The sequence below is a fragment of the Dasypus novemcinctus genome, chromosome 3 (genome assembly GCF_030445035.2).
Source record: "Dasypus novemcinctus isolate mDasNov1 chromosome 3, mDasNov1.1.hap2, whole genome shotgun sequence".
In the NCBI taxonomy this organism is placed as follows: domain Eukaryota; kingdom Metazoa; phylum Chordata; class Mammalia; order Cingulata; family Dasypodidae; genus Dasypus; species Dasypus novemcinctus.
The window spans coordinates 80,387,425-80,411,058 of record NC_080675.1 but is presented as its reverse complement, the minus strand read 5'-3'; the positions used below and the strand labels follow the sequence as shown (position 1 = coordinate 80,411,058).

The window sequence follows — 23,634 nt, the reverse complement described above, 5'->3', positions numbered from 1 at the left end:
TGCTCTCTCTGTTCATTCGCTGTGTGTTCTTCTGTATCCACTTGCATTCTTGTCAGCAGCATCAGGAATCTGTGTCTCTTTTTGTTGTGTCATCTTGCTGAGTCAGCTCTGTGTGTGTGTGATGACACTCCTGGGCAGGCTGCACTTTTTTCATATGGGGCGGCTCTCCTTGTGGGGATGCACTCCTTGCGCGTTGGGCTCCTCCATGTGGGGGACACCCCTGCGTGGCACGGCATTCCTTGCGCACATCAGCACTATGTGTGGGCCAGCTCACCACATGGGTCAGGAAGCCCTGTTTGAACCTTGGGCCTCCCATATGGTAGGCGGACATTCTATCAGTTGAGCCAAATCTGCTTCCCTGATATCTCATAGTTTTAATTCTGGCAACTAAATGTCAATTCTTTCCAATGGTTCCTAAGAATTTTATTTTATTTTTTTAAATCATGTTTTAAGTTCTATATTAGCAACATTACTATATAATAAAATAATGAATTTAATGTCTTAAAAAACGAAATATTCATTTTTATCCCTACCCATCCAATGTAAATAGCTTATAAGACACAATCTGATTTAAAGTAACTTGATATGGAAATATTTGCAAGTACCTAAGTACTCAAAGTTAAAAGGGTTACTGATAATTCGATGGGGGAACAAAAAGAACAGTGTATAAGCACGACTGATCAGATAGGAATTTTCTGCACGATATCACAATTTATAAATAAACACTGATTTTGGAGGAACTGAGCTATTACATTTTCTGGGCTTTTAAGATGTGGTTTTTTTTTGGTATTAGTAATATTTTAGTCTTGCACATAACGAGTTTTCCAGAAGTAGATTTGGGTTGCCTTAAAAAGAACCACATGCTGTTTCATGGCTCTCTCACCAAAAAAAGATTTATAAATACTGTATTAGGAATCCCTTAGCTATACAACTGTTATTTGGGGGTTTTACTTTTGGTTTTGCAGCCATTTTTACCTGAAGAAATACATCAAATTCACTAAAAACAAGTTCCAAGCTGTACTGTAACTAAAGTTTATAGAAGAAAACCTTTATGTGGGGTTCCCTGACCTACAATTTCTAAAAGGAGGGGAAAAAAAAAATCACAGTTGAAAATGTATTTAAAATCAAGAGACCAATAACTTCTAATCAGATAGCTTTTTATAAAATATCCCATTTTAAAAAACAATGAACAAAAAGTTACCTTAGCAGCTTGAGATTCTCTTAAGTAATATTTTAAAAGGTCAGAAAGTTTGAGGTCCTCATCAGCAGATACTCGTGCCTCTATTTTCTGGAAAGGGGAAAAACTGGGTAGTCAGCAATTATATTATTCTCTCAGTTTCTTCCTTCTTAATATTTATTTTAAAAAATATATAAAAGTTATAAATAACTACAGTACAGCTATAACATCCATTCCTAGTGTTCCTCCTCACCCCTTTCTTTCTATAAGCCCATTACTTTTCTTTGCAACTCTGGTAAAAAAAAGAAATGAAAAGAAAAAAGATAAGATCAAGTGAGATTAGTAAATTTGGACAAGGACTATATCAAAGATCCAAGTTCTTGGCTATAATGAGTTTCAGGATCTTCAATCTTCATTTACATTTTCTCTCTTTCTTTCAATCACAATTGATAGTACACATAGAATTACATGTACTTAAAGTACTACAGGCTAGAAATGATTGACCAAGTAATTAAAACCAATCCCACTGAGGACAATTAGAAAACTTAGTCAAACATTGTTAAAAAAATGTGTTTGACAAAGACACTAAAGGATAATGAGCACATGTGGTGGGTTTGAGGTGGTGGAATGGGAAGTAGCCATGTCAGACTAAATATGTAAGAACTCCTCAGTTTGAAGAGAAAGGATATAAAGACAGATGTACCATATTAACCAAATGCAGTATGTGGACCCTGTATGGATCTTGAAACAAACCCCATTGTAAAAAGCAGTATTTAAGAGAAAATTGGAGGGAGGTGGACTTGGCTCAACGGATAGAACATCTGCCTACCACATGGGAGGTCCATAGTTCAAACTCAGGGCCTCCTTGACTCGTGTGGAGTTGGCCCATGTGCAGTGCTGATGCACACAAGGAGTGCGCCCCTCAAGGAGAGCTGCCCAGCGCGAAACAAAGTTCAGCCTACCTAGGAGTGGTGCCGCACACACAGAGAGCTGATGCAGCAAGATGATGCAACAAAAAGACACAGATTCCCAGTGCCACGGACAAGAATAGAAGTGGACACAGAAGAACACACAGCGAATGGACAGAGAACAGACAACTGGGGCAGGGAGGATATGGGAAGGGGGTGCAGAAGGGGAGAGAAATAAATAAAAATAAATCTTTGAAAAAAAAAAGAAAATTGGAGAAATCTGTGTACTGGATATTTGATGACATTAAGAGGAATAATTGCTAGTCTTATTAGATGTGATAACAGTATTGATAATATGGAAAGTATTTATCTTAAAAAAAAAAAGATACAAAGGGAACAAAACATGAACATGGACTCTTTTCAAAGTGTTCAAATAAAAGAATTTTTTTTTTAAAAGGAGGTACTGGGGATTGAACCTGGGACCTTGGACATGGGAAGCAAGAGCTCAAACTACAACCATTCCCCTCAAATAAAATAATTTTAAGCACTGAGGAAAACTATAAAGATTCAGGAAATCTTAATGAAGCATGTATAAGGATTCTTTTACTTTATTGTCAAAAATAAAGTTAAACTTTGAAACCTTACATTCACTCTGATGAGAGTACAAATTGGTACACTCTGGGAAACAATTTGGCCTATATTTTTCATATAGATACCTTAAGACCCTCTAATTTCCCTCCTAGTTATATACCCACAGAAATTCCTATTTATATTTGCAGAAGATAAACAAAAATGTTCCTTTATTTATCCCCCACCCCCCCAGATGGCTCCCTCACCTATCTGCTTGTTTTCTGCTCATCTTCTTTAAGAGGCAGTGGGAAGCAAACCTGGGACCTTCCATGTGGGAGGCAGGCTGCCCAACTGCTTGAGCCACATCTGCTTCCCCAAGAATGTTTTTTTTTTTTAAGATTTATTTTTTATTTATTTATGTTCCTTCCCCTCTCCCTCCCCTTCCATTGTCTGCTTTCTGTGTCCATTTGCTGTGTGTTCTGTGTCTGCTTGCATTCTCAGTGGCACCGGGAATCTGTCTCTTTGGTTGCATTGCTGCGTCAGCTCTGTGTGTGCAGCGTCACTCCTGTGCAGGCTGCGCTTTTTTCGCATGAGGCAGCTCCTTGTGGGACGCACTCCTTGTGTGTGTGGCTCCCCTGCGTGGGGGACATCCCAGTGTGGCATGGCACTCCTTGTGTGCATCAGCACTGTGCATGGGCCAGCTCACCACATGCGTCAGGAGGCCCTGGGTTTGAACCCTGGACCTCCCATGTGGTAGGTGGATGCTCTATCAGTTGAGCCAAATCTACTTCCCCACAAGAATGTTCTTTAACAGCATTATTTGTAGAGTCCCAAGTGATAAACTATCCAAATGCCTATCAACAGTAGAACAGCTAAAAAAAATATAGGTATATTCTTATAATGGAATACTAAATGCAACAAGAAGGAAGGGACTAGACCTATACACAACAAATGGCCAATATTAGGAACATAATTTTGAGTAAATGGAGCCTGAATAAAAGAGTAAGCACCATATTTAAAATTTAATATAAAGTATAAAAACAAGCAAAACTAATCTCTGCTGCTAGAAACTAGGATAGTGGCTACCCTTGCAGAAGGGGATGACTCAGAAGGCAACTGAAAGGGGAAGGGAGGAATCTGGGTTGTTGGTAATGTTTTATTTCTTGGTCTGGGTGTTCAGTACTTGACTATGTTAAATTTGTAAAAATTCACTGAGCTGTACACTACTGATATGTGCTCTATATTATATGTATACTGTATTTCAATAACTAGGAAAAATCTTGAAGCACCTTAAAACATTACTGAGAAATACTCTTAAGGAACTTCTTAACCTAAGAGATAAAAATACAGACACAAACTATATTGCTCAAAATTGATTCAGCTAAATTAAGTACTGTTTTAAAACATGGCTGTTCTCCTTCCATTGAGAAGTAGGATCTGTGTCCCCTTGAATCTGCTTGACCAATATGGCAGAAATGACACTTATGCCAATTTCCGGGACCAGACCTTAAGAAATTAGTAGTGTCCCTCTTCCTGTCTCTTGGGATGCGCCCTCTTGGAACCCAGTCACCATGTTTTCAGGAGCCTAAGTTGCCCCTAAAATGGCCACATGTAGGTGTTCTGACCAAGAGCCCTAGCAGAGGTCCCAGCTGTTAGCCAGCATCTACTCCCGGATTTCTTATCTACCAAACTGAGGCTTCAGGCATCATGGAACAGAAGTAAGCCCTATTTACTATGTCCTTTCTGAATTCCTGACTCAAATAATTCACTAACATACTAAAATTGGTTGTTTCATGCTACTGATTCTGGCATGGTTAGGCAGCAATAATAATCAGAATAACGTGGGGAGTGCATGTAGCTCAAGTGGATGAGTGCCTGCTTTCCACACATGAGATTTGGATTGGTTCCCTGGTACCTCCTAAAAACAAACAAACAAACAAAAAAGAAGGGAAGCGGACTTGGCCCAATGGATAGGGCATCCGCCTACACATGGGAGGTCCGCAGTTCAAACCCTAGGCCTTCTTGACCCGTGTGGAGCTGGCCCATGTGCAGAGCTGATGTGCGCAAGGAGTGCCCTGCCATGCAGGGGTGTCCCCCGCATAGGGGACCCCAAGCGCAAGGAGTGCGCCCCATAAGGAGAGCTGCCCAGTGTGAAAGTAAGTGCAGCCTGCCTAGGAGTGGTGCTGCACACACGGAGAGCTGACACAACAAGATGACGCAACAAAAGGAAACACAGATTCCCAGTGCCACTTATAAGGACAGAAACGGTCACAGAAGAACACACAGTGAATGGACACAGAGAAGACAACTGGGGGGGGGGAAGGGGAGAGAAATTAAAAAAAAAAGAAAAAGAAAAAAGAATAACATGCAAACTCTAAAGCAGGGGTTCTTAACAAGAGGTTCATGAGCTTGAATTTAAAAAATTACTCTTGTGGGGATGTGTTGGTGTGAGTGTGATATATTTAACTAATACAGTATAGTGTGGGCTTTGTCAGTGGTCTGTGGTTTTCACCTGACTGGCAAAGGGGTTTGTGGAACAAAAAAAGTCAAGAACCCCTGCTCTAAAGGAAATGAGAATTGTGGCGACCACAGAAATCTGCCACCCAGATCACTTAGTTTACAAAGCCTCAGAAAGACTCATTCTTCATAAAAGTAAATCTGGTCTCTATAACATTCATTATATATTCTCATCAAGGATATGAACTTTTACATAAATACCAAAAGGCCATAACAAAACTGAATTTTCTGAAAAACTCTCAATGGAATCTAAATGTCTCTTCTTCCAGCTAAAGTATAACTCACTTTCCTCAGTAAGTTAAATACACCCTCATGTTAAGTACTACTGCATGCAGAGATTTAGATTCCCAAAGTTAATTAATGATACTTACTCTTGTTTTATCAAATAGTTCTGAAACTTTGAGAAAAAACCTGGAAGGGAAGAAAAATATTTTCATCAGAAGTTACCTCTGAAATAAATTTTGAGTAATATATAATGGGCTTGTTAACTGCAAACTTATTGTAGTTCAATAAAGATCTCTCTGTACTTCTACCCATACATATAAAAAATTACTTAAAATCTGTTATAGAAAATCTGAGCATTTTGTTTCAAGATGGCAGTCCTAAGCCATGTATTAAATTTAAAATTTATCGATATTCTTTAGTAATATGCTACATTAATAATAAAGTTTTTATCTTCAAATTTATGAAGCACAGGCAATTATATTCAAAGAGACAAAAGGCTGATTTAAAAGGAAAACAGGGTGGGGGGGTGGGGAGTGGCTATATGGCAATCTCTTATGTTTTTTAATGTAATGTTCTTTGTGATCTATTAATTTTAATGCAAAAAAGTGCTAAAAAAATTTGCATCTGAAAGTCCCCACCAAAAATAAATGAAAAATAAATAAAAATAAAAGGAGGGAAACGGACTTTGGCCCAATGGTTAGGGCGTCCGTCTACCATATGGGAGGTCCGCGGTTCAAACCCCAGGCCTCCTTTACCCGTGTGGAGCTGGCCATGCGCAGCGCTGATGCGCGCAAGGAGTGCCGTGCCACGCAGGGGTGTCCCCCGCGTAGGGGAGCCCCACGCGCAAGGAGTGCGCCCGTGAGGAAAGCCGCCCAGCGTGAAAAGAAAGAGCAGCCTGCCCAGGAATGGCGCCGCCCACACTTCCCGTGCCGCTGACGACAACAGAAGCGGACAAAGAAACAAGACGCAGCAAATAGACACCAAGAACAGACAACCAGGGGAGGGGGGGGGAAATAAATAAATAAATACATAAATCTTTAAAAAAAAAAAAAAAAAAAAAAAAAGGAAAACACAGAAGTTGGCACAATTTTTGAATATCTGATATTTATATTTTAAACATTTGCAAAGACAGCTGGTTTTGTTTTGGAAAAACAACAGAAATGAACTACTAAATAAAATTTCTATCTCAGAACTTTTACTTTTAACTAAATAGCCTATATGTCAAATGCTAAACATCAACTAAAAAAAATTCCAATGCAAAACTATTAAAAAGTAGTCTATTCCTTGATTCTGTGGAGTAAGTTTGTCACAAGGCTTTAAGTTGTATAATATTCATTTTGATTCAAAGTTGTGGTTTTGTTGTATGTCAAATCTTTGAAAGTTCAGCCAAAAATGCATGCAAATGTGAACATTCTGAAGAGTCTCTTAATTCTGATTTGTGCTTAAGTTTTTGGCTTTAAAGCAGTTATAACAATGGTAGTTGCCTCCTTCAGTATTTGTTAGATGTGTGAAGTACTGATAAAATTTCACAATGATGGTTTTATTTTTTTAGATTACTACTGTAGGTAGGTTTAGCCTTACCACAAGTGAGTCATTTTTTAAAATGTGCACTTTTTAAATGAGTGGTTTTTACAGATGCATCACAATAAACTGTACTGCTACATTAAAAAAAAAATAGGGGATGATGTAGAGGGGGGTACATGGAAATATCTCATATTTCTGATGTAAGTTTTCTGTAATCTAAAACCTTTTCAAAAATTTATTACATTTTTTGGGGAAAAAAAAGTCTGGGGAGATGTGGCTCTAGCAGTTGAGTGCCTGCCTCCCATATGGGAGCTCCCAGGTTTGGTTCCTGGTGCCTCCTGAAAAATACAAAGACAAACAACAAGCAAAACAAATGAGAAAGCAGACTCAGGGGAGCCAATGTGACTCGTTCAGTGCTGGCTTCTCACATACAAGGCGCAGGGTTCATTCCCTGGCCCCCAGTACCTCAAAAAAAAAAAAAAAAATTAAAAAAAATAAAGTAGCCTGTAAAATATGTGATTATAGATGACACTGTAATTGGATTAAGGCAAAAACACTATTGAAAGCAAAAAAACCATTTCATGAACTTTGCTTTACTGTAATACAGAACTTGCTCTGACAGGTTTATGTTAAATAACAGATAACAAGGTTGAATTTTTTTCTCATCAAAGACAGAAGAATTAACTCTTCAGGAGGCAGCAAGTTAATTAGTAAAAGCCAAGATACCTATCCTGCTCTGCTTAAAAATTTGGATCTTAAATTTCTACTGAGTCCGGATATATTAGAGAAAATTTCAAGGCTGTGATTTGGGTAAAGTATGGACTATGAGAATAGTTTTCCCATTTGAAATTAAAAAAAAAAAAATACTTTGGACAGTTAGGTTTAAACAATATTAGAGTAAGCAACTAAAATCAACTTAACTATAATTAGTTTATCATTTTAATTTAGAAAATTAAAATGAAAAACTAGCATAAAGTAAATTAAAGATAATGTGTAAGCAAACTTCAACAGAGTTTTTCTACATTTACATGCCCAACATCTTCCCCTCCTCTCAGTGGTCCTAGATTGTCCTAAGATTCACTAAATCATAAAATCTAGAATTGTCAGCATGTTTAAAAAGTACAAACTGGTAGCATCAAATTTAACTTTAAAAAGTCAATTAGGGGAAACGGACTTTGGCCCAGTGGTTAGGGCGTCCGTCTACCATATGGGAGGTCCGCGGTTCAAACCCCGGGCCTCCTTGACCCGTGTGGAGCTGGCCATGCGCAGCGCTGATGCACGCAAGGAGTGCCATGCCACACAGGGGTGTCCCCCGAGTGGGGGAGCCCCACGTGCAAGGAGTGCGCCCGTGAGGAAAGCCACCCAGCGTGAAAAGAAAGAGCAGCCTGCCCAGGAATGGCGAAGCCCACACTTCCCGTGCCGCTGACTACAACAGAAGTGGACAAAGAAACAAGATGCAGCAAATAGACACCAAGAACAGACAACCAGGGGAGAGGGGGAAATTAAATAAATAAATAAATCTTAAAAAAAAAAAAAAAAAAGTCAATTAGGCCTCCAATGAAATGCCTTAATTATAGATACACATACATACACACATACATATATCCTCTCTATATGTATACAGAGAGAATATTTATGTATATACACAGAATAAATACATGTTCTAATAATCCTAAACTAGCATTTCTTATGGTACTTTTTCAAAACCTCTGACACAAACTCTCTTTCCCTCTCTCACAAGTACACATCAGCCCATTTTCATCCAAAACACTGTAAAAGTTTGGATTATATATTGAGTCCACTTTCATTCCTCTGATCTAAAAAAAATGAGAAAAGAGGGGGAAAATGACACTGACCCAAGTTTATGAAAAAGCTCCTTATTATCACTGTGTTTTGACAAAAAGATTCCAAACTGCCTGCCAGCATTAGAAGTACTATATGTACCAGACTGCCATCAGAAATTTATCTCTGCTTTATTTATATTTAATGCTTTAAATCAAAATTCTTACTTGCATATATCTGTAGAATCCTGAGTTCCTAAAGCATATAATGAAGAACCGATTCTATTGTAATCATCTGCAGCACCTATGGAGAAAGTTTTAAGGATTTAATATATTTATTCACTGATTCAAAAATACTTCCTAAGCACATACCTGCCAAACAATGTATAATATGGGACACCCAAAGTCTAGTGAAGGAGAACAATACAGGTTTAATACAATGTGATAGATAAACTTTATGGTAGAGGTAGGTACAAACTGCTTTGGGAGCAGGGAGAACAGACGACTTGAGTAAGTCAGGGAAGGATTTATAGAAGCTACAGTCAATTGGGGCTTACAGGATAAGCAAATACCAGAGAAAGGAGAGAGCATTTTGGATAAAGGGAACAGCATGTGCAAAGGACAGGGAAACATAAAAAGCATAGTATATTTAGAGAGAATTGTGGGACTGCCGAACTGTGGTGTACATACAGTGGTGGACAGAATTGAAGATGGGAAAAATAAATTAGAACCATTGGGAAAGAAGGGTCTTGTAGGCCACGATAAGAGTTTAGATTTGATCTTGTGGGAGTGGGTATTGCTAAACATTTAAAAACGATAGTAGTGGGATAATCAACATAAGGATTTGAGTTTTAAAAAACCCTCTGACCACAGGAAAGTCTACAAGTAAACAGAGACAAAAGGCAGGGTGAGAAACCAGGAAGCTGCTGGAATAATGTGGTGACACACACTGAAGATCAGGATTAAAACAATAGGAGAACAGTAGGAGCTGAAAGGAACTGACAGAGCCTTAATTAACTTCTCTGTGCCTCTGTTTCTTCATCTGGAAATGGAAATAATAATAGTAACCACCTCATATAATTATTTGGAGGATTAAATGAGTTAAAATGTTACCAAGTGCCTGGCACATTAGTACACTTTATAAATGGTTACTATCATTAATGAAATCCAAGACACACACTTATGTTCCATGGAAATTCCTGCTTATACTACTAATAAATTTACAAGGCTTTAATGTATTTATTCTGTAGCAAAATATTTTTTTTATACTTGCTTGTATTGAACAAAATTACCTTCTACTGATAAGGCTGAAATTTGGTGACTTTACTTACTTATTGTTACCCAAAGCAGATTCACTCTGAAAAGTTTTTTTTTTTTTTAAAAGATTTATTTACTTATTTTCCCCCCTTCCTCTCCTTCCACCCTGCTGTTACTTTTGCTGTCTGTGTTGTCTTCTCATTTTCTCTCCTATAGGATTCAATCCTGGAGACCTCTGATGGGAAGAAAGGTTCCCTGTCAATTGTGCTACCTCAGTTTCTGGTTTCTGTTGGCTTCACTTTGACTCTCCCCTTGTCTCTCTCTCTCTCTTTTTTTTAAAGATTTATTTTTTATTTTATTTCTTTCCCCCCCACCACCCCAGTTGTCTGTTCTCTGTGTCCATTTGCTGCATGTTCTTCTTTTTGTCCGCTTCTGCTGTCAGCGGCACAGGAAACTGTGTTTCTTTTTGTTGCATCATCTTGCTGCGCCAGCTCTCCGTATGTGCAGGACCATTCCTGGGCAGGCTGCACTTTCTTTCGCACTGGGCAGCTCTCCTTACAGGGCGCACTGCGCATGGGCCAGCTCCACACGGGTTAAGGAGGCCCAGGGTTTGAACCACGGACTTCCCATGTGGTAGACGGACGCCCTATCCACTGGGCCAAGTCTGCTTCCCTCCCCTTGTCTCTTGATGCGTCATCATCTTGCTGCATGACTCACTTGTGTGGGGCATTGGCTCACCACACAGGCATTTGCACAGGCACTGGCTTGCTGCGTGGCCACGCTTTTTCTTCTTCCTTTTCACCAGGAGGCCCCAGGGATCGAACCCAGGTCCTCTCAAATGGTAGGAAGAAGCTCTATCACTTGAGCCACAGCTGCTTCCCTGAAAAGTTTCTTTTTTAGAGAAACTCTGAATACAAACTTCAGGCTCTGAATGACAACTTCTTAATTTTTCATAGTCCAGGCCAATTCATTATTAAAAAATATTTCATTTTACAATTATTATTTTGTAAAACAGGTTCACTATCACCTCTGTGGTGGTCTGAAGCTACATGTACTCCAGAAAAACATGTTCTTAAATTTAATCCATTCCTGTGGGTGTGATCCAATTTTAAGTAGTACCTTTTGATGAGGTTACTTCTGTTAAGGTGTTTGTGGCCCAGCCCAATCAGGATGGTCTTAATCCTATTACTAGAGTCCTTTAAAAATGGAATGAATTCAGATGCACGAGAGAAAAAGCCACATTTGGAAGCAAGAAGGTGTAACAGAACCTGGAAGTAACAAATGAACCATGTAACAAAGGAACTAATGATCATTGGCAGCCAGTCCCAGAATGCCAGTCTTCGGAGAGAAAGCATCACCATGACTATGCCTAGATTAGGACTTTTGCTGACCTCAAAACTGTGAGTGAATACATTCCCACTGTTTAAGCCAAACCGTTTCATGATATTTGTTTGAGCAGCCTAGGAAACTAAAACAACCTCTCTCAAAGCAGCATTCCAGTTGGCCAAATAAATAGAATTAATAAGAATCACTATTTCCTTCAGTCTTAACACTTCTGTAACTCTCTCTGTTCCCAAAGCACTAATATATGGCTCCATGATAGGACTTGTATTGTAATTTTTTGGTTTCTGTGTTTATCACCCCTGTAAAATTATAAACTACATAAGGACAAAAAATAAAATTTTCTTCATTATGAAATCATTAATACCTCACATAATTGCTATCACGTAACAAGTATGCCAATATTTATGAATTAATCTTTTTTAGGCAGGAGTTTAATTGATCACCAGCATAGCAGGGGTCTGAAGTGAGACTTCAGCCCTGAATTAATCTTTCATTTTTTAAAAATGTTTTAATTAGAGAAATTAAAAATACAGCCTTCCTATATAACCCCCTATTGTTGACACTTTGCATTAGTAGGGTATCTCTGTTCAAATGATGAGAAAACATTAAAATAATACTATTAAGTACAGTCCATAGTTTACATTAGGTACAATTTTAACACCTTGTATTAGTGTCATACATTTGTTATAATTCATGAAAGAACATTCTTGTACTATTAACCCCAGCCCATCATTCACATGACTGTTTTACAGTCATATTTCATCTTCTTTCATTCTAGTAAAAACATGACCCCAAAAGTTCCCCTTTCAACCACGTTCACATACATAATTCAGTGCTGTTAATTACTCATAATAAAGTGCTACCATTACCAATATTCATTTCCAAACCTTGACAACCTAAATGGAAGTTCCATACAAATTAAGCATCAGCTCCCCATTCTCTACCCCCAATAATCCCCTAGTAATTCATATTCTAGATTCTAATTCTGTGAGTTTGCTTATTATAATTAGTTCATATCAGTGAGTGCTTACAATATCTGGCCTTTTGTGCCTGGCTTACTTCACTTAACATATGTCCTCAAGATTCATCCCTGTTGTCACACACATCAGGACTTCATTCCTTTTTTATAGCTGAATAATACTCCATTGTGTGTATGTATCACATTTTATTTATTCATTCTTTGGTTGATAAGACACCTTGGTTGCTTCCATCTTTTTTTTTTTTTAAAAGATTTATTTTAAATTTATTTCTCTCCCCTTCCCCACCCTCTCCACCCCAGTTGTCTGCTGTGTGTTCTTCTGTGTTCGCTTGTATTCTTGTCAGCGGAACCTGGAATCTGTGTTGCCTTTTTTTGCATCATCTTGGTGCGTCAGCTCTCCGTGTGTGCGGTGCCATTCCTGGGCAGGCTGCACTTTTTCTGCACTGGGTGGCTCTCCTTATGGGGTGGACTCCTTGCGTGTGAGGTTCCCCTACACAGGGGACACCCCTGCCTGGCACGGCACTCCTTGTGCGCATCAGCACTGTGCGTGGGCCATGGCTGCTTCCATCTTCTGGCAATTGTATATAATATTGCTATGGATATCTGTGTGCAAATATCTGTTTGAGACCCTGCTTTCAATTCTTTTGGGTATATATATCTAAGTAGTGGGACTGCTGGGTTATATGGTAATTCTATATTTAGCTTCCTGAAGAACTGTTGAACTCTCTTCCACAGAAGCTGTACCATTTTATATTCCCAGAAGCAATGAATAAGTTCCTATTTCTCCACATCCTCTCCAAGACTTGACTTTTTTTTTTTCTTCAAGCCTTTCTAGTGGGTATGAAATGAAATCTCACTGTGGTTTTGATTTGCACTTCTCTAATACCTAGTGATGCTGAGCATCTTCTCATGTGCTTTTTAGCCATTTGTATATCCTCTTATTTGGAGAAATGTTTACTCAGTCTTTTGCCCATTTTTTAATTGGTTTGTTTGTCCTTTTATGGTTGAGTTATAGGATTTAATATATTTTGAATATACACATATTTTTAAAGATTTATTTCTCTCTCCCCCCCTCGCTGTCTGCTCTCAGTGTCTGTTCACTGTGTGCTATATCTGATGGTCTTTTAGGAGGTTCAGGGAACCAAATCTGGGACCTCCCATGTGGTAGCGGGCACCCAACTGCTTGAGCCACATCCACTTTCTTATATTTTGGATATTAAACCCTTATCAGATAATGTGGCTTCCAAATATTTTATCCCATTGAGTAAGTCGTCTCACCACTTTCATAAGAAAGTCCTATGATGCACTAAAGTTTTTAATATTGATGAGGTTCCCCTTTACTTTTTTTAAAAAAATTTTAAAAAATTTATTGAAGTGTATCACTCATACATAAACATACATAAATAATACGTATACAGTAATGGCTGTGAACTTACAAAGCAAACATATATAACATCATACGGGACTCTCACACCTCACCCTACCACTAATACCTTGCATTGTTGTTAAAACTTTTTAACTAATGATTAAAGAGCATTGTCAAAATATTACTACTAATCCAAGTATTTCCCCCCAACCCCCCTATTATTATTATTTTTATATCATTAATGTGAATGGAAGTAAACAATATGTGTATAGTGAAAGCTGTGAACTTACAAAGCAAAAATGCATAACATCATACAAGGGTCCCATACATCAACCCTCCACCAACACCTCACATTGTTGTGACACGTTTGTTACAAATTATGAAAGAATGTTGTCAAAATCTTACTACTAATTACAGTTCTTATCTTATATTTGGTGTATTTTCCCCCAACCCACCCTATTATTATTTTTTAAATGTATTTTTTATGAAAGAAGTTGGAAACTTACAAAACAATCATGCAGATGTGCAGAATTCCCAAACAACACCCTTCTATCAATACACCACACTGTGGTGGAACATTTGCTACAAATAATATAATATCATCTGATTGTTACCACATCCATAGTGTTTATTTGGCACACATTTTCCATACTGCCCCCATTAACACAGTACACTTTTGGCATAGATGCTAGAACATTATATTATTACTGCTAACCACAGTCCATAGGTCACTCCAGTTGTATTTTTCCCATGCTTCTCCACATTCCCACCGCCCTGCACTAATGATGTACATTTGCTCTAGCTAACAAAGGACATTCTTGCATCTGTATCATCAACCACAATTCTCACCCACCTCTTGGCTTACTATGCTATCCAGTTCCTAGATTATTCTTTAGCATTCTGTTAATTGGCATTTACATAGACTACCATTTTCAACCACATGCCCATTTTTATAAACTAGCCCTTATTCTGGGTTACCATCCACACTTTTACAGTAAAGCTATTTAAAACTGATACATACATTAAACATCAGTAGTCCATCTCAGTCCTCCTCTTATCTCCTTTAAGAATCCACCACCTACCACCAGGTCTTGAAGCTATTTTCTCACAATTTCTTCTAGAAGCTCTATGACTGCTTTTATTTTTAGGTTTTTAATCCATTTTGAGTTAATTTTTAGGTAAGCTGTGAGATGGGGTTCTCTTTCCTTCTTTTGGCAATGGATATCCAGTTTTTTCAGGACCATTTGTTGAATGGACTGTTTTGCCCAAATTGTGTAGGTTTGATAGGCTAGTCAAAAATCACTTGACCATACATGTGAGGGTCTGTTTCTGAACCATCACTTTGGTTCCATTAGTCTATGTGTCTGTCTTTATGCCAGTACCATGCTGTTTTTAGACTATAGCTAGGTAATATAATTTAAAGTGTAGAGGAGAGAGTTTGCTTTTCCTTTTTAAGATGCTTCTGGCCACTTACCCTTCCAAATAAATTTGATAATTGTGTTTTCAATTTAAAAAAATATTGGTGGACTTTTTATTGGGATTGCATTGAATTTGTCAATTTAAGTAAAATTTAACATCTTAATGATATTTAATCTTCCAATCCGTGAGCAAGGAATGTTCTTCCAATTAATTAGGCCCTTTTTTGATTTTTTTTAACATTGAGTTGCAGTTTTCTGAATACAAGTGCTTTACATCATTGGTTAAGTTTATTCCTATTTGAGTTTTATCTGTCTTATTTTCCCCACTCTTTTGAGACTTTCAGTTACTTTTACTGATAAAATCTTCATTTCTATACTCTCTTCTAGGCCTCTCTCTCCTTTCTTTTTTTCTTTTCAGGCTCTAGCAACCTTTAGAATTTCCTGAAAATCTGGTCTCTTGATTAGAAATTCTCTCAATTTCTGCTTATCTGTGAATATTCAAAACTCACCCTCATTTTTGAAAGACAATCTTGCTGGATATAAGATTCTTGGCTGGAAGTTTTTCTTTTGTAGTATCTTAAATATATCACACCACTGTCTTCCTGTATTCATGGTTTCTGATGAGAAATAAACACTTAATCTTATTGGGTATCCCTTACGGCACGCATTGCTTTTCTCTTGCTGTTCTCAACAGAATTCTTTGTCTTTGGCATTTGACAATCTGATTTGTATGTGTCTCAGAGTTGGTCTACTCCAGTTTTTTTGGATGGGAGTACGTTGTGCTTCTTGGACATGGACATCTATGTCCTTCAGTAGGGCTGGGAAATTTTCTACCATTATTTCTTCAAATATTCCTTCTGCCCCTTTTCCCTTCTCCTTCTGGTACACCCATGACATGTACGTTTGCATGTCTTTTGCTGTCATTTAGTTCCCTGAAATCTAGGTCAATTTTTTCCATTCTTTTCATCTGTTCTTTTGTATGTTCACTTTCCGAGGCCATTTTGCAAGCTCACCACATCCTTTCTTCTGTCTTTTCAAATCTGCTATTATATGATTCTAACGTTATAAAAATTTCATTTATTGCACCTTTCATTCCCTAAGATCTGCTATTTTTAATGTATGCTTTCAAATTCTTCTTTGTGCTCATCCAGTGTCTTCTTAATATCCTTAATCTCTTTAGCCATCTCACTGAATTTATTAAGGAGATTTCTTTGAAATCTATGATTAGTTGTCTCAATTCCTTTATGTCATCTGGAGGTTTATCTTGTTCCTTTAACTGGGCTATATCTTCCTGGTTTTGGTGTGGATTGTAATTTTTTGTTGGTGTCTTGGCATCTGGCTTACTAGAGTATTTATTCTGGGTGCAGTTTGCCTCTTTAGTTTAGGGCTTCCTGCCTTTTCTCCCTTGCAGTTCTGCAGTAGGAACCAAGGATGTCATTAGTGCTATAAGCTATGGAGGCTCAAGCTGCCCTCTTTACCTCAGGGACCGATAAAGCTTCTCCCAACTTTTTCCTTTGCTAGGGGGAGGGACAGAGTCACAGCTGTGTGGAATAATCCAAGTCATAGGCCTAGACTGTAGTTGCCCAGAGAGACTGATGAGGTTTCACATCCCTTTCTGATAGAGGTGCAGGTATGAGCAGCAATCTATGCAATCCATGTCCAAGATGACCGTGGTTGCCCCAACAGACTTCTGATTATTCAGTCTGTGACAGCCAAATGTACCTGTAATTACCTAGATAGGCTGGTGCAGGGCCCTCCAGCTTCTTCCCTGCCAGAGGTGGGACTGACACCTAGGCTAGGGCTGCAGTCTGATCTGGGTGAAAGAAATCACTTTGCTTTTCGATCAGCCTGGCTTCCCCTCTTGTTGGGGTCGGAGTCAAAATGCCATCGACCAGCCCTCTTTCTAACCTGGACAAGTTCAAATGTCAGCTATTCTTAGTGTTATACTTTAGCCAGCCAAATCCACCAATCAGTAGCTAAAATCGGTGGCTAACCGTCTCTTTCTCCCGTTTTTGGGAAATGGAGCTTCAAATTCCAGCCACAGAATAGCTCCTGGGGCAGCTTGTGCTGCCAAAGTAGGATGATCACCAGCTTCTACAGGCTGGCCAGTAATTTCCTGGAGAGGTTGGTTAGGTCCCTTCAGCTTCCTTCCTGCCGGAGGTGGGGTTGAGGCTTGTACTAGAGCTGCAATCTGATCTGGATGGAAATAAGCCAGTCCCTACCAGCACTGTGATTTTCAGTCTGTCCCGCTTCTACTCGTGCCAGGCGTGGAGTTAAGAGGCAGCTACAGGCCTCTTCCTGGCTTGGACAGGTTCAAATGTTAGCTATTCTCAGGATTATACTTTAGCCTGCTGAATTTACTCATCAGTAGCTGAAGTTCATGCCCAATAGTCTCTTCCTCCCCCATTTTTGGGAAGTGGAGCTTTCAATTCTAACTGCGGAACAGCTCCCAAGGCAGACTGTGCCTCCAGTGGAGAATGAGCACTGGCTTCCGTGGTGTCAAGTGCTGTACTTACAAATCTTCTCTGCAGATGGGAAGTCTCCTCCTTTCATTTCTTCAAGTATGTTGCAGGATGCTCTTCTGGTCTCCTGGAGCCCCCAGACAGGTGCTTCAGAGAGCTCCAGATAGCTCTGGGTGTTTACTAATTGCTTTGTAGCAGGAGCTGACTCTAGGAGCTCCTTACTCAGCCAACTGCTGGTTCCTTCTCCCTTAATTTTTCTTTTGTTGTTTGTACTTTGGGAAGAAAGTCTAAGAAACCATTGCTGAACACAAGATCCTTCCCTCCATTTTCTTCTAAGAGTTTTATTGTCCTAGCTCTTATATTTAGGTCTATGGTCCATTTTGAATAAATTTTTAAATAAGGTGTGAAATAGGGGTTCGCCTTTACTCTTTTGATATGGATATCCAGTTCTAGCACCATTTAGTAGAGACTATTCATTCCCAATCTAGTAGACTTGGCAGCTTTGTCGAAAAGCAGTTGGGGGAAGCAGACTTGACCCAGTGGATAGGGCGTCCATCTACCACATGGGAGGTCCACGGTTCAAACTCCGGGCCTCCTTGACCTGTGTGGAGCTGGCCCATGCGCAGTGCTGATGTGTGCAAGGAGTGCCGTGCCATGCAGGGGTGTCCCCCACATAGGGGAGCCCCACGCACAAGGAGTGCGCCCCGTAAGGAGAGCTGCCCAGCACAAAAGAAAGTGCAGCCTGCCCAAGAATGGCACCGCACATGGAGAGCTGACACAACAAGATGATGCAACAAAAGAAACACAGATTCCCGTGCCGCTGACAACAACAGAAGTGGACAAAAAGAACACGCAGCAAATGGACACAGAGAACAGACAATTGGGGCGGTGGGGAGGAGGGGAGAGAGAGAGAGAAAAAGGCAATTGGCCAGGGGAGTGGATGTAGCTAAAGCAGCAGAGCACCTGCTTCCCTCATAGGGGGTCTGAGTTCGATTCCTAGTGCCTCCTGAAAAAACAAACTCAGAGATGCTGATGTGGCTCAGTGATTTGAGTGCCAGCTTCCTACATATGAGGTCCCAGGTTTAATTCCTGGCCCTGGTACCTCAAAAAAAAAAAAAAAAAAAAAAGAAAAGAAAAGAAAATCAATTGGCCAGAGATGTGAGGGCCTATTTCTCAACTCTTAATGCCATAGTTTGATATATCTATCCTTGTGCTAGAACCATGCTGTTCTGACCAATGTAGCTTTGTAATATTCTTCAAACTCAGGAAGTGTAAGTCCTGCAATCTTGTTCTTTTTCAAGATATTTCTGGTGAGTTAGGGTCTCTTATCTTTCCAAATAAATTTGACAACCGACTTTTCCATTTCTGCAAAGTAGGCTGTTGGAACTTTAATTGGAATTGTGTTCAATCTTGTAAATCATTTCCAGTAGAACTGACATCTTAACAACATTTAGTCTTCCAATCCATGGCATGCCCTACATTTATTTAGGTCTTTTAAAATTTCTTTCAGCAATGTTTTGGAGTTTTCTGCATACAAATCCTCTACATATTTGACTAGACTCATTCCTAGATATTTCATTCTTTTTGTCACTATTGTAAATGCAATTTTCCCCGACTTCCTCCTCAGATTGCTCATTATCAGTGTACAGAAACACAATTTCTGCATGATGATCTTGTACCTCACCACTTTGTTGAATTCACTATTAACTCTAGCAGTTCTGTTGTAGATTTTCAGGACTTTCTACATATAGGACAATGACATCTGCAAATAGAGTTGTACCTCTTCCTTCTCATTTTTTCTTCTTTCCCTTTCTTGACTAACTGCTCTTTTTAGAATTTCCGGTACAAATGTTGAACAACAGTGGTGACAGTGGGCATCCTTGTCTTATTCTGGATCTCAGAGGGAACGTTTTTGGTCTTGCACCCTGAATATGATATTAATGGTGGTTTTTTCATATGTGCCCTTATCTTCTCCTACTCATAGTTTTCTAAGTGTTTTTTTTTTTTAAGATTTTATTATTTCTCTCCCCTTCCCCACTCCAGTTGTCTGCTCTCTGTGTCCATTCACTGTGTGTTCTTCTGTGCTCACTTGTATTCTTGTTAGCAGCACCCAGAATCTGTGTCCCATTTTGTTGCGTCATCTTGCTGCGTCAGCTCTCTGTGAGGTGTGCGGTGCCATTCCTGGGCAGGCTGCATTTTTTTCAGGCTGGGCGGCTCTCATTCTGGGGCTCACTCCTTGCGCATGGGGCTCCCCTATGCGGGGGACACCCCTGCATGGCACGGCACTCCTCACATGCATCAGAACTGTGCATGGACCAGCTCATCATACGGGTCAGGAGGCCCTGGGTTGGAACCTTGGACCTCCCATGTGGTAGGCAGATGCCCTATCTGTTGGGCCAACTCTGTTTCCCCTAAGTGTTTTTGTCAAATGCTTTTTCCATGTCAAGTGAGATGACTGTCAGTATTTTTCCCCCTTCGTTTTGTTAATGTGGTGTATTACATCCATTTTCTTATGATGGAACACCTACAATAAAACCCACTTGAATGCAGTATATAATATTTTGGTGTGCTGTTGAATTAAATTTGGAAGTATTTTGTTGAGGATTTTTCCAACTATATTCACAAGGAAAACAGGTCTGTAATTTTCTTTTTTTTTTGTAGTATCTTTACCTGGCTTTGATATTAGGGTGATGGTGGCCTCATAGGACTCATGGAATGAATTAGGGAGTATTCCCTCCTATTCAACTTTCTGGTAGAATTTCGGTAGGATTGGTATTAATTCTTCTTAGAATGACTGGTAGAATTCACCCGTGAAATCTGGTCCTGAGCTTTTCTTTGATGGGAGGTATTTGATGACTAATTCAGTCTCTTGTAATTGGTCTGCGGAGTTCTTCTGTTTCTTCTAGAGTCAGTATAGGTTGTTTATAAGTTTTTAGGAATTTGTCCATTTCGTCTAAGTTGCCTAATTTGTTGTTACACAATTGTTCATAGTATCCTCTCATAATGTTTTATTTCTGTGGAGTCAGTAGTAATGTTGCCTCTTTCTCTCTCTCTCTCTATTTTCATTTGATGTATTTTCCCTCCAACCCACCCTATTTTTTTAAACAAATAAATTTTATTGATACATATTAATAAGGCATACAATTTATTCAAAGTGTACAATCAGTGGTATTGGTATAATCACATAGTTGTGCATTCATCAATTCAATCATTAAGAACATTTTAATTACTTCAATAATAATAAAAAATAAAGTATATTACTTAGGCAAAGGGGTGCTGATGCAAAATACCAGAAATCGGTAGGTTTTTATGAAGGGTGTTTATTTGGGGTAGAAGTTTACAGGCCATAAAGTATAAGTTATTTCTCTCACCAAAGTCTATTGCCACGTGGTGGAGCAAGATGGCTGCAGAAGTCTGCAAGAGTTCAGGCTTCCTGGATTCCTCTCTTCCCAGGGCTAGATCCTCCAAATGCCCTTCTCTGCAGCGTGGTTTTTCTGTGAGTCCCCACCCACTGAGGGGGTGGGGCCTCAACATCCTACTGATGTGGCCCAATCAAAGCCTTTATCGTTATTTAATCAAGTAAAAGTGAAACCTCAGATAGACCAGTTTATAAATATAATGCAATATCTATTTTTGGACTTTAACCAATATCAAACTGCTACACAAACAAACAAGGAAATTCCCCCCCTCTCAATCTGTTTCCCCTTCTACATAATAGCTGCTATTTCTGGCTAGTCTTGCACAATTACTTATTTGTTTATTAAGCAGTTTTACTGAGATATATTCACATACCATATAATCTACACAATGTGTATAATCAATGGCTTTTTAAAAAAGCTGTTAAAAAGACTTTTATTGTAAAACTGTAAAATAGAAAAATAGATTAAAAGAAATCACAAATGTTAAATGAGTGCAAGGCCAGGTTAGATTTAATATAATCGATTCTAAGGAATAGATAGTATAGCAACAAACATTTATATATATAAATAACAATTCTAATTATTTTTATATTATAGCTCTAACTATTGGGCATAATAATCTCTAAGAATGAAATAAATTATTGGTTTAGTTATTTAATTTTCATTTAGGCCATAATTCTTTCTGGATAATCAAATTCCTATTTGGGAATTCTTTATGTCTTACTAGAATTAATTACAGCAAATAACAATATACTAACTCATATTTTATGAGGCAGAAAAACTCAAAATATTTTTCAAAAATGCTAAATCATTATTAATCCAGATGGATTATTTTAATTAATGAGTTTGCATAAGAAAGGGCTAAAGAAAAATGAAGTATCAAAAAAAAACCTACTTTTCTCCAGTCCTCCCTCATTTAAAAGCAAGTGTTTATTTTATATGAAGAAACTTATAGAATACTGATCATAGGAACAATTTGCTAGTTGCACTGAGTAATTATTGTTCATATACTATAATATTGTTATTTTACACTTATCTGATCTACTTCAGCTTTTAAAGAATTACTATTTGAATGGAATACCTTTTTCCAAACTTTCACTTTTAACCTACTTGTGTCCTTAGTGTCAGGTGGGTTTCTTGTAGACTACATATGGGACAGTTTGTATTTTTAATCCATTCTGTCAGTCCATGCCTTTTGATTGGGGAGTTCAATCCATTAACATTCAGTATTATTACTGTAAGGGCATTTCTTACTTCATCCATTTTGTCCTTTGGTTCTCTCTTGTCATACCATTCTATTTCTGTCTTCTTATCCTTTAGTTTATCCTTCCTAATAATCTTCATTTCTGAACTCTTCAAATCTCTCACCCTTTTTTTTTTTCCTTTCAGGCTTGCAGCACCCCCTTTAGTAAATCTCTTGTAAATATGGTCTTTTGGTATCATTCTATCAGTTTCTGTTTGTCTGTGAAGACTTTGACTCATCCTTTTTTTTTTAAGATTTATTTTTATCTATTTCTCACCGCCCCCCCCCCCCCGCCCCGTTGTCTGTTCTCTGTGTCCATTTGCTGCGTGTTCTTTTTTGTTTGCTTCTATTGTCAGCGGCACGGGAATCCGTGTCTCTTTTAGCTGCGTCATCTTGCTGCGTCAGTTCTCCATGTGTGCGGTGCCATTCCTGAGCAGGCTGAACTTTCTTTCGCGCTGGGCGGCTCTCCTTACGGGTGCACTCCTTGTGCATGGGGCTCCCCTACGCGGGGGACACCCGTGTGGCACAGGACTCCTTGCGCGCATCAGCACTGTGCATGAACCAGCTCCACACGGGTCAAGGAGGCCTGGGGTTTGAACCGCGGACCTCCCATGTGGTAGACGGATGCCCTAACCACTGGGCCAAGTCCGCTTCCCTAACCCTCATTTGTGAAGGACAGTTTTGCTAGATACAGAATTCTCAGCTGGCAGTTTTTCTCTTTCAGTACCTTAAATACATTGTACCATGTTCTTCTCTCCTCCATGGTTTCTGATGAGAGAACAGCTCTTAATCTTATCGAGTTTCCCTTGTATGTGATGCTTTGCTTTTCTCTTGCTGTTTTCAGAAACCTCTCTTTATCTCTGATATTTCTCATTCTGAATAGTAGGTGTCTCGGGGTAGGCCTATTCAAATTTATTCTGTTTGGGGTGCACTGTCCTTCTTGAATTTTGACATTTATGTCCTTTACAAGATTTGGGAAGTTTTAAGTCATTATTTCCTCATATATTCTTTCTGCTCCTTTTCTATTCTCTTCTCCTTCTGGGACACCTAAAATGCAAATGTTTGTGTGTGTCACTTTGTCATTAATTTCCTGAAACTCTGTTCCATTTTTTTCATTCTCTTCTTTCTATTCTCCTGTCTTTTCCAGTTCAGATGTTCTGCCTTCAAAGTCACAAACTCTGTCTTCAAGCAATTCAAATCTGCTCCTTTGTGCCTCTAATGTAGTTTTAATCTCATCCATCATGTCTTTCATTCCCTAAGGTCTATTATTTTTCTTTGCAGACTTTCAAATTGTTCTTTATGTTCTCCCAGTGTCTTCTTAATATCCTTTACTTCTTTAGTCATATTTTCTACAAATTCTTTGAAGTGTTTTAGGAGAGTTGTGTGATTATCACTGATTGTCTTAAATCCTGTATCTCTTCAGGGTATTTGGTTTGTTTTTTTG

At 38.8% G+C, this 23,634-nt stretch overlaps 1 protein-coding gene across 1 annotated transcript in view; it reads right to left on the bottom strand.

Moving 5' to 3' along the window:
* Positions 1-23,634, bottom strand: part of SNX6 (sorting nexin 6) — an 89,568-nt gene that overhangs the window by 15,999 nt on the left and 49,935 nt on the right. Inside the window, exons 9-11 of the mRNA XM_004467893.4 lie at positions 8,931-9,006; positions 5,544-5,583; positions 1,202-1,288 (exon numbers count right to left, since the gene is read on the bottom strand). Coding sequence (XP_004467950.2) covers positions 1,202-1,288; positions 5,544-5,583; positions 8,931-9,006 — 203 coding nt within the window. The remainder of the gene's footprint in view (positions 1-1,201; positions 1,289-5,543; positions 5,584-8,930; positions 9,007-23,634) is intronic.